Raw genomic sequence first — 12,147 nt, forward strand, 5'->3', positions numbered from 1 at the left:
ATTACACAAGATAAAGTTAATCTTGTAATAGTGAAACTAATCTCTGGATCAATTTCTATAAATTAATATTAAATTGTTATAATATTTGTATAGGATAAGACAAGAGTCTAGTGAACTCTTTTATTTCTATTGCAAGATATAGTTAATCTTGAAATAGTGAATTTTTTTTGTTTGTTTGATAAATTAATGTCCTATTAACAGCTATGGTCATGCAAGGACGGTCTCCAATGTATGTGGTATGCTGCGTGTATGTTGTGCGAGGTGCGTGTTTTGGCAAACTGCGGTATATTCATGTTGTCTTCTTGTACAGAGGAATTGTTGCTCTTTTTATAGTGCTTTATCACTGAAGTATGCCGCCGGAGACACCAAGCAAAACACCCCACCCGATCACATTATACTGACAACGGGCGAACCAGTCGTCCCACTTCCTGTATGCTGAGCGCTAAGCTGGAACAGAAAGTAACAATTTTATAGACATTGGTGTGTTTCGGCCATGGGACAGAACCCAGAGCCTTCCTCACATGGGCGAACGCTCAACACAAGGTCAAAAGTGAGGCGGTGCCAAGGGAGGCATTAGGAAAGATAAAGTCAGTTAGGAAGAGAAAAGATAGTCGCCTTTTAAGATCATGCAATAGGGACAGCAGGTAACATCCTAACGCCCTACCTGTAGGGCCATTGATCTCCTGATCAATTTCTATAAATTAATATCAAATTGTTATAATATTTGTATAGGATAATACAAGAGTCTAGCGTACTCTTGTATTTTTATTACAAGATATAGTTAATATAGTATTAGTGAAATTGATTACTTGATCAATTTCTGTAAATAATTGTGTTTATTACAAACACAGTGGTTTAAAAGCTTTGGGCACTTCTATTGCAAGATATTTGGAATTGTGAATCTTGAAATAGGGAAATTGATGCATTGATCAATTTCCATAAATTATCGTAGAGAATTGCAGTAACGTTGTTAAATACAGAAAACTAGGGTTCTCTTGTATATCTATTACAAGATATTTGGGTTTAAATCTTGTAATAGTGAAATTGATGTATATTGATCAATTTCTATAAATTACTAACTAAATCTACTGAGTTACTACCATCTTTATTCTGTTGTCGCGATTGCTGCTATTGCACCTTAGTTATCATTTTGTTGTTCTTCATAAAAAGACAAGTCATATATTATATCTGGGAGTTTTATTATCAATTTAGATAATTGTACATTTTTACTCGCTACCATTTATAACTTTTATTTGTTTGTTTGATTTATTAACGTCCTATTAACAGCTATGGTCATGTAAGGACGGCCTCCCATGTATGCGTAGTGTTGCGTGTATGTTGTGCGAGGTGCGTGTTTTGGGAGACTGCAGTACTTTTATATGCTTCGCAATCTCTAATTGTACAGTAATTAGAGTGATAGAGAGTGTGATTACACATTGTGACTCTGTATCTAGAGAATCGGAATTATATGTATGAACTAATATTAATGGGGCGTTGAGTTATTCTTTCCAACAATTGGCTAATCAGACGATTTGTGATCACAACCCAGTATAATAGACTTGAGTGAGAAACCCTCAATTAGAGACGATGACGAAATTCGTTTCAATATGAATGTGTTCCGTATTAAATAAACCTGTCGAAACGTTGATGTGAGTTGTTCATTTCTTAGTAATAGATGCCCGAGATGTGAGTTGTTCATTTCTTAGTAATAGATGCCCGAGACCCCTAGCCAGAACATGGGTCAGGTGTGGTGGGCAATACGCCGACAGTATAGTACAGTTAAATGGTTCGCGTGGCTGTATGTCATTCACTCGATTGGTTGAAACGCGCAATGCATTGTGTAAACTAGCAAGTGACGTAATTTTTTGTTTATGTCCATATATAGTCTTCTTGTATAGTGGAACTGTTGCCCATTTTATAGTGCTATATCACTGAAGCATGCCGTCGAAGACACCAAGCAACACACCCCACCCGGTCACATTATACTGCTAACGGGCGAACCAGTCGTCCCACTCCATGTATGCTGAGCGCTAAGCAGGAGCAGAAACTACCAATTTTATAGACTTTGGTGTGTCTCGGCCAGGGGACAGAACCCAGAGCCTTCCTTACAGACACAACATGAATATACCGCAGTCTCCCAAAACACGCACCTCCAACAACATACACGCAACACACCGCATAGATGGGAGGCCGTCCTTACATGACCTTAGCTGTTAATAGGACGTTAATGGAAGAAAAAACAAAGATCATCCTAAATTTAGTTGCCTTTTACGATCATGCAACAGGGGTACGGGTACGATTCAAATACCTGCATCGCCATTTGAATAGGAAAAGATTGAATGCCCGTGACTAAAATGTGAAAAGGTGAACTGGCGGCGGACGGAGCACGATGACTATAGTTCATCATGGCCCTTTCGGTAAGGTGACCTATTAACTGATAAAAACAAATAGCATCACCCCAAGGAAGTCCACATCATTATGATGCAAGCTGTTGTCTGTCTCGTTTTGTATGCATGGACAGTCGTTATTTCACGTTCCATGCGAAAGGCCACTAAAATTACCAACTATCCATACAAAGTACCCTTCAGAAGCGCAGTACATAAACGTGATCATGAATTACCCATTAAAGGATAGTAAATTATGAAGTATGTAAATGTTATCAATGATATTGTATATCCTCACTTCTTCTATATAGCATAAAGAAGACATACACGGTATCAAAATGAAACTTGATAATATTTTGGTTGTCATTGGAGAGTTTGGATTATACCAAAAATGCGTGTACTTTTTAATATGTTTAGTCTCCTTGAATATGGGTGTGTATGCTGTGATGACGGTGATATTTCTCAACGCACCTGACCACAGGTAAGCAAGATAAATTTATTTAATGCTCGTTTAATATATGGAAATAATAATTTTCAATTATAAAACTCAACTTTGACAAGAGATGACAATTATCTAGGTACTGAGAGCTGCTGAATAATATAAAAGCCGCAGTTGTTTGTAAAAAATGAATAACTATTGTCTTTCTGTTAAAAAATATGCGAATTTCTGGTCAAGTTCAGCATTCGAATTCTTTGTTCATTGCGTGTCATATCTGATGATAATTATTGTAAACCATTTTAATAATGGCTTGATTTTTACGATTGTTTCAACAGGTGTAAAATTCCAGGCCTTGAGAATGACTCGTATGACATACAAAATTACTACCACCAACACCTCATAGACAGCTACATACCTCCGTCAGGCGATGAATCTTATGAATATGACCAATGTCACATATACTCGATTGATGAAGAAGTCCTGTTCGATAATTTAAGTAGACCAACCAATGTTTCACTCATTGAATGTAATGAGTGGGTGTACAGCGATGCGGTATTCAAAGAAACATTTTCGTCCAAGGTAAATTAATAATTTAGGCTTTGATATTGCTATTTTCATATATTCTGAAAATATTTGATTAAATTAACAGCTAGGATCCATTATGTGAATGCTTTTGTAACGAGATTTTAATGAGGTTTTTTGTTAAATCAAGCTCAACATCGTGTGTGGAAAGAAGCATCTAACATCCCTTGTGAAATCTCTCTTTTTTGTTGGGAAACTTGTCGGTGCAATAGTTTTTGGCAATATGTCTGATGCGTAAGTATATAACGTCGTCTAGCATTTAGTGTCCAAACAAAATTTTCTCATATCTTCATAGTTTGTGTTTATTATCGAATGACAAAATTAGATACAATACGATATTAACCCTTGATATTTTGTTTTCCCATTAGTTACCGGCAATTGTAAAATTCACATCATAATTACATTGGAAAGTGGCGAGGGCGACAAAATCCACGCACTTTATTTGTACCTCCCCTCTCCTCTTAAATACATTTTAGACATCAAGGTTTTTTGCAATTATTCTGTCCTTTGAAAAGATGCACTACATGGAGATATATTTACCAATATCTATTTCAGCTTTGGCCGTAAAACCACTCTGTGTTTTTCTCTGGCGATGATGTTTGGATTCAGTTTCGGTATGACTTGGTCTTACTCCTCCTTCACCCTGTACGCTGTCATCATGACTGTAATTGGCGCGGCTACCCAAGGGATCTACCCTGTCGGCGTCGTTCTCGGTAATGAAGCAAACACACACACATTAAATACTGCAAAAATATAAAGTCTCCACAAAGAATTATTTGCAATTCCAGAAAAAGGACGATATCGCAATACAGGGGCAAACATGACTTACTTCCGGTAAATGTGACGTTATGTTTGTTCGGAGTGAATGACATTAGAATTGAAATTAAAATTCATAATCTTTCAGAAAGGTCGTCCGTTCATTACCTTGGGAGCGTTATTGATCAGTTCACGATCGATTAAAGGTTTTAGTAATCACTTGCTCCATGCATTTTGATAAGCACAAAATATTACATTCAAAAACAATCATTATAGGATTACGATAATTTTTCGATTTACAAATGCAAGTTAAAATTTGTGGTCACGTTAAAAAGAGTTTCACAAAATGTGTAACTTTACGTGTATTGTATTGATGGATAATCATTAATTTAACATACAGTCGGTATCTGTTTCATGTACGGCAGTTGTAAGATAAATTTATATCTTTAGACATGTTTATTTCATGCGTTTACCCTGCCGGTAGGACGTTAGAATAGCACCTAAACACACGCCTTTGTTTTCTCAAAGATGCGGAGCTTAGGAAGAGAATTGTTTTTACACTTAATCATCTAAGAAATGATTTCAGTTTACTTAATAAAGCTCTTTCAGATTTAATTTTTGACTTTAATCATCGTAAAAAACATCTGTTTAAAATCCGGATCCTACTCTCACTCCGTGAGTATATGACAACTTCCAATATTGAGCTACGTTCTGGTGACCATTGACATTGACCAATCAAATTACTACTTATTACCCTTGGACCTCTTGTATGAATGCAAGTGCCTTTTTATTGTGTTCGTATTTACAGTGTATAACAATGTTATTTGCAGGTGTGGAGCTCGTTGGGCCATCAAAGCGGAAATATGCCGGAATCATAATCGCGTTTTTCTTTTCCATTGGTCTGATGGTCCTTGCCGGTGTTAGTTACCTAGTTAGACATTGGTACTACATAAGTATTATATGTTCAACTCCGGCGGCCTTCTTCCTTCTCTACTGGTGGTAGGTACCGACATGGTATGCTGAGTAACATCACACATCGTTGATTTATATAATTTCAATCAATTTGATGGGGAAAGCATTGCTAATCTTTGTACAAAGTAAAATTATTTTATCATCAAGTAATGGTACAGAGTCACATATTTCAATAGGCAAAATTTCATTTCTGGTCCCGTTTCTACCCCGATGTTTATTACAAGAAACTCTAGTTAATTCATGTGGAATTCTGGTCAATGTTACAGTTGGTTAATCAGAAATAGTACAGACGAAATTATGGTTTTCCATTAATGTTTAGCTCGCGGTTTCCAATGTAACCATTTGTATTGTTGCAATGGTAAATAAAGACATTTATTCTTTGGATCATTCGGTACCTCCAAAGATGTTCATAATTGTTAAATTAGTTAAATGTTTATACTTTTATCACTGATTTCAACCTTGGGAGACAACTCGGAAAAGCCCATTTGAAGTGGATTTCATTTTTGCTATAGGTTAATTCCCGAATCACTACGATGGTTGTTAAGTAAAGGTAAGTATGAGAAGGCAAATGCAATTATCCAGAAGGCAGCAAAGGTCAACAAAGTGAAGATAGAAAAGAATGTATTCGAGGAGGAAGAGAAAGTGCAACAGGAACCTACAGGCACAATGTGGCAGTTGTTCTCTTCTCGAGTTCTTCTTCTACGTACTCTTGTAATATTATTCAACTGGTGAGTTTACACTCTTCACAAACGAAAGACATTTTATACATTTTTTTCGCTGTGATATTTAAGGTAATATGGTGATAATATAACTCATTATTCAATCTTGTACGTATTTTTACTGACGCGTCTGAATATGACACATCAACCTTAAATTTGACATATAGTGACTATATTATCGGTCCTTGATCAATTTATGTCTTCTCGCATCTCATACTCTAGTCATATTGTGATAATGGTAGGGTTGCAAATTCCTTTGATTAAATACATCCTATTAACAACCAGGGTCTCCCATGCATGCGGTGTAAAACGTGTATGAAGTGCGGGTGTGTCCGCCCGCTCATTTCTTTCGATTTTTGAAGTGTTAAAGATCTAAGTTTGTTTTATCTCCTTTGCTTTTAAAAAAAAAAGAGTATAAAACAACAATACTCTGGTATGTGGCAAGGTGACTCCATGTGTAGATCTTATATTTTGATTAATGCTTTATTTAAGGATTAACTTCAATAGCTTTCTTATGTTATGGAGATATAACACAAAAATCTGAGTGTACTCTAAATAAACCGCGAAGCGGTTTATGATGAGAGTACACTCAGATTTTTGTGATATATCTCCATAACATAAAAAATATTCAAATTAATCATTATATATCAATTAACTTAAGATAATATCTTCAATATTCAAGATTCATTTTGGGACTTTTTTGTCTATGAAATCACTACGCCGTCATCTCAGCAAATCAGATGCAATGTCACAAACGGCGACACCATTTTTTATTTTTATTGGCTGATGAAGTAAATTTTTAAGCCAATGAAAATGCTCGTAACAAGCAAAATTGAATTATTTGATTAAGTTAACATCGTATTAAATATCTTGGTCATTTAAGGATGGCATCCCATGCATCGGGTGTTTTGCGTGCGTGAAGTGCGTGGTGCGGGTTTTGGGAGACTGCGGTATTTCTATTTTCTCCTTGTTTCAGTGGAACTGCCGTTTTTATAGTACTATCTTAATTATGCCACCACACCAAATAGGCGATCCAGATCCAGTATTCGTACTCACAATTGTATCTCTCTTTTCAGGGGTATAGTGGCTATGATTTACTATGGCCTATCTCTAAATGCTGGCAATCTCGGTGGGAACTTTTATTTGAACATGTTTTTATCAGGGCTAGTTGAAATTCCGGCAAATACCATAGCTCTATTTTTGCTTGGTCGAATCGGACGAAAGAAAACGTACTTTGTCAGTATGATGTTAGGAGGTTGTGCCTGTGCATCAACGATCGTTCCTATTTGGTATGGAGAGAAGGGTACGTATGTGTAGCGACCGGTTTGTGAGGACCGCAGTCAGAACACTTAGTAGAATGTTACTATTAATTTGTTTTGCCCTGGAAACTTCTTAGCGAGACTAATAGAATCTTTCACCCTCTTTGGGGTGAGACAGGAGATCTCAACCCTCGGGATAAGATTCTTAAGCTGTCACACACTCGGCAAAGCCTCGTGTCTAACAACTTAAGAATCTTACCCTCGGGTTCAGATTCTCCTGTCTCGCCCCAAAGGGGTGAAAGATTCTATTAGTAGTCTTGCTAAGACGTTTCCGGGTACTGGTGAGAATTGATAATGGATGGCATAAAATTCATTGTACTGTTTATTAACGTTTAACATATATAAATTTAACAGTAAGCAGAAAATACTCGTGTGGCTCAGTGAGAACTAGTGTAATAGACAATAATGCCGCTATCACCTGTAATACATGAATTGTACAGCAATTATTGACCGAACACGTGGCACTGCCAACTCAGCCGATTATCGACAGTTCAACCTCTAATTTCACAAAACACCCTTCTCAAATGGAGATTCTCGTATTATCTCCTTAACTGTTAAACCCGGAACTCGACACAGGAGGCTCCCACTCTTTTCCCAGCCTACAATCGGCTCTCAACACAAGAGTGAAGATATCGAAACCCGTCTAAGAGCGAGACATGCCAAGTACAACATTGTGAAAATATCGACTGACAGCGAAAATTACACACACAGTAATGTTAATGCATTCCCATTTACGAGATAACAGAAAATTAGGGAACGGATAGGCGTCAGATATAAATTAATCACCTAAGATTTAAATGACCTTAAATAGATGGAAACAGAATACGCGCAGCAGTCCCGAGATCTCGTGACCGGCAAAGTTTCGGTTCACATAGCTTCCGGAAGATGATCGGAAAAATAAAAAGGAAACTACATATATGGACCCAAGGACAAACACAAGTGTCTTAACTCTTGTATCAGATAGATCTGGTTTTAGCGATATTGAAATGGATATTGATTTAATACTAGCTACATATATTGATCTTAAGTTAATAATCTGGCTTCATGATTAAGGAACGCTAATCAATTGCCCCGACTTCATCTCAACATGTGAAAGAGTTTCGTATTACTTTCATATCCCTCATATGCTATTAAAATTTAAGGACATCACACGTTTACATGAATGTGTCTCTTTATCAAGCACCTATCTTCTTTTGATCTTCAGAAAACCAAATCATTATAATTGTACTTGCTATGATTGGTAAGTTTGGTATGACTGCTGCATTCAACACCATATACTTCTTCACTACGGAACTCTTTCCCACGGTTGTAAGAAATGCCGGTTTGGGGGCCAGTGCTTGCGCTTCTAGGGCAGGTGGCATTGCAGCCCCGTACATAGCCGATTCAGTAAGTATTCTAAGTATCTTTTATATGAATAAATTGTTTATCTTCACATTGCACGCAGGTTATCACCAACTAAATCAATTATCATATCAGAGGACCTCTTTAAATAGGGGCCGGCATTTTGTCACAACTTCCAACATTCTAACGTCCCAATGAATGTCCAACCAAAGAAAAGCGCTCCAGGTAATATCACACTCAGCCTAGTCAAATATTACACATGCTGTATCAATGTATATCATTGACAGGCAGATTATGCGATGAATTGCAATACTTGCGTGTTTTAGGCGGCATTAATTGGTGGTATGGTCGGTAAAGTGTTCCCATTGGGAGTATTTGGAACACTTGCTATCATAGCCGGAATTACGTCCTTACACCTGCCAGAAACACTAAACAGAGCATTACCAGAAACAATAGAAGATGGCATACAGTTTGGAAAGTAAGTGATTTCATTATGTTGATTCTGTTACGCTGACTTCTGCGTCGAAAGACATTTTTTAGATTATTTAATGTTGATATTTTTGTTTCTTAAACACAGGAAACCTTGTGACACCGAGACGCCGCGTGAGCTAGAACTGGTTGGATAAGTTAAGCAGTTTTGAAATACGTGAAACTGTCCATTGAGCTGAAATCGAATGTCATTTGTTTTTGTACAGAATACATATTTTACAGGTATTACGTCATATTAAATTTCTATTGCAATTGCAATTAAAGGTGATTTTTAAACACAAATCACTGTTCATGTTATTTTTATCTCTGTATATATAATGGCTATGTCCTGTAACTTTCGGAGAACCAGGTCAATTGTTGCAATTAGCAAGTAAGAACAATAACCAGGTAAAATTGTAAACTGTCATAATTTTGGTGAAATGTATAAAGAAATAAGTCTTTATGGATGTAGTTTATGTAACAATACTAAGGAACGCATGGTGCTACTTGACAGGTAGAACACCAGAAAGACGTCTGCCGTCTCGTCGGGTCTTAATGGGTTGCATACTACACAATCACGAAGAGGACTTTTACTTTTTGCACCAGCCTTACAGGGAAGATATGATGGGAAATGCCTTACTGTGAGGCGGCTCACATCGTCTCCCAAATTGACGACTTGGACGAGGAGCATGAGAAGACTCTCTCAAACTACGTACAATACTCGTTCTGAAATTTATATGGGTACAGCGGCGTGGATAATATTGTGCAATTTGATCAGTAAGATCAATGCCACTCATGAACTTACAATAATCGTATATTACGTTTCATAACCACTTCCCTGTTTTACTCAGGTGTTCCTGAGCATACATTTTTAGCGCTCAGCAAACAGGGAGTGGGACGACTGGTTCGCCCGTTGTCAGTATAATGTGACCTGGTGGGGTGTGTTGCTTGGTGTCATCGGCAGCACGCTTCAGTGATATAGCACTATAAAAGTGCAAAAGTTTCAATATACAAGAAGACAACACGAACACACCACAGTCTTCCAAAACACGCACCATGAACTACATACACGCTAAACACTGCTTACATGGGAGGCCGTAATTACATTACCCTGGCTGTTCAAGAACGCCAATTGCCTCGACGCCTGAAAATTACCTCTCCAGGCTTGAGGTTTTTCAATACCCCACTATATGCCTTGCTTTCCGATTTATTTGGACTGTACCAGCTGTGTATGTTTCCAACAGCTATAAGTCAGCTCAGGACTATAGTAATTATCTCGGTTAGCGTTTTGACCTTTTAGTAAACGGTCACAATTTGATATTAAACCTATAACTACTTTAGTGTAGTTGTGGATAATTCCTCACTATCAATATCTAACGCCTCGACATATGAAGCACATCCCTCAGTGCCATCATATATGTCATAGCCTACACAATATTCACGTCTGGCCTCACGAACTTGGTATAAATTGATACCAAATTTATTTGGGTCTTATAAGGATGTAATCCCTTCATTGCACTCGACCATTGAAGGGTCATATACCGTCATCAAAACTAAGTTCTTTCACAGGATCATAATGAGGTAAAAATGGTATAACGCTAGTATATTAATAATCCGAAATAAAAGGGCAAAATAAACTCCAAGTAAAATCATAATCATATCCATGGAATATATATTCAGCAACTATAGGGCCTTCTTCAGTCTTCAGGATCATAGACCTGGAATGTAGATTATCATAGTAATGTGTAACTTTTCTGCTATGGTTACTTATTACAGCGATTGCCAAATAAAAGTAACATGTAAGTGATTCGGTTCCAGCCTAGCACTACTCCATAAAAGAACAAAGTCAAGAATAAATATAAAAAAAATATTTATAATAATCACAAATTCTCAAAGTACAGGTACTGGGTACATGGAGATTTAAAAGGTTATGCAAATCATTTTACATTGATATATATACTTGAATACGAAATTGAAATATTGAGCGTTTCCATAGACGAGGGTGCTTCCATCTATATAATACTTCGATATGGAGAAATAAATATCTATATAAAATACTATAATCAACTTTAATTATTAGCTTAAGAGGTGTTTCCATCTACAAATAGTGTTTCCGAATACGGAGACGTTACCCTGTGTTCGCCAACGGATTATACTCATATTATTTGAGCTCTATTAGAGTAATTCCCCTTTGAACGGATAAGATCCCGAACCTGAGCCATTATATTTAAGGTCATTGGTTCGAGATTGCTCAAATGTTTACCACTGTTAGGGCCAGAGGCGACTTCTAGGCTTGGAAGCTCAAATGAAATCTCCCTTGCCGAGCCCGAGCCAATCAAGACGCCAATTACATAACGTGTGCGGAATCCGCGACTTCCAACCACAACCAATAGCGAAATACACAGGAAGCAGTCATTTACAGAGACGTGAATTAGCTAGATTACGAATTTTTATGACCTATCCGCATCGCAACATAGTTCAGGTGACTTCCATAAACATAACAGATCACATTTACACATTTCTTGATACAAATATATAATGTTTTGTGTCATTTTCGTTATCTGTTGAATCTCAATACTTGACTCGTGCGTTAACGCGCTAAATTCAAATCGTTAGTTAATTCGCCAGTTTTTCATCCCACGAGCAATTATAGTAATAAATATACACCCTATTAATTATGTCAATAGCAGTAATGATTATAATTATGATTACCTGTCTTTTAATCACGTAAATTACACTGAGTGTAGTTTATATTATACCGGGGCTAAACCTCCGTTGTTATGATAGGAAATAACACGATGCCAAGAATGTATATTCGTGTGTATATATTCGCTATTACGGATCGTAACATATGAATGAGCTAGCTTTTAAGATCCTATTTGTTTGATTATTTTAAAGTCCTATTAACATCCATGGTCATGTAAGGACGGCCTCCCATGTATGCAGTGTCTTCTTGTATAGTGGAGCTGTTGCCCTTTCTAAAGTGCTATCCCTTGCGAGATGGTATTCATGACATCATGAATATTTATGAAGAATATTAGCAGATTGTGGTTCTTGAAAAAAATTTCATGAATAATCATCAAATGACTCATGAACTCTTCATGAAGTTTTATGAATCCATGAAACATTCATAATTGTTCATGATCAATGTGTCAACAATTATCCAT

General features: G+C 36.9%; 1 protein-coding gene across 3 annotated transcripts; it reads left to right on the forward strand.

The window, feature by feature from the left end:
• Positions 1-2,284: 2,284 nt before the first annotated feature.
• Positions 2,285-9,947, forward strand: LOC138327173 (organic cation transporter protein-like). 3 transcript variants are annotated; one of them, XM_069273165.1, is made up of 11 exons: positions 2,285-2,417; positions 2,802-2,865; positions 3,159-3,402; positions 3,536-3,639; positions 3,961-4,118; positions 4,992-5,160; positions 5,646-5,861; positions 6,929-7,155; positions 8,376-8,557; positions 8,839-8,990; positions 9,090-9,283. In XM_069273165.1, the coding sequence occupies exons 1-11, from the start codon at positions 2,390-2,392 to the stop codon at positions 9,136-9,138; spliced, it is 1,593 nt and encodes a 530-aa protein (XP_069129266.1). In that variant the 5' UTR covers positions 2,285-2,389; the 3' UTR covers positions 9,139-9,283. The 3 variants fall into 3 exon arrangements, 2 of the variants coding, with proteins under 2 accessions (XP_069129266.1, XP_069129261.1); XR_011209024.1 differs by lacking the exon at positions 2,285-2,417 and adding an exon at positions 9,495-9,947 and having other exon boundaries at positions 2,604-2,865; positions 9,090-9,223; XM_069273160.1 differs by lacking the exon at positions 2,285-2,417 and having other exon boundaries at positions 2,604-2,865.
• Positions 9,948-12,147: the final 2,200 nt, after the last annotated feature.

Source organism: Argopecten irradians, chromosome 1, assembly GCF_041381155.1.
Source record: "Argopecten irradians isolate NY chromosome 1, Ai_NY, whole genome shotgun sequence".
Taxonomy (NCBI): domain Eukaryota; kingdom Metazoa; phylum Mollusca; class Bivalvia; order Pectinida; family Pectinidae; genus Argopecten; species Argopecten irradians.

Bases quoted from the DNA above. Each gene is read 5' to 3' on its own strand.
- LOC138327173 (XM_069273160.1), top strand. From the start codon at position 2,723: ATGAAACTTGATAATATTTTGGTTGTCATTGGAGAGTTTGGATTATAC. The intron at 2,866-3,158 runs GTAAGCAAGATA...TTGTTTCAACAG, and splicing joins CTCAACGCACCTGACCACAG to GTGTAAAATTCCAGGCCTTG. The intron at 5,161-5,645 runs GTAGGTACCGAC...TTTTTGCTATAG, and splicing joins TTCTTCCTTCTCTACTGGTG to GTTAATTCCCGAATCACTAC.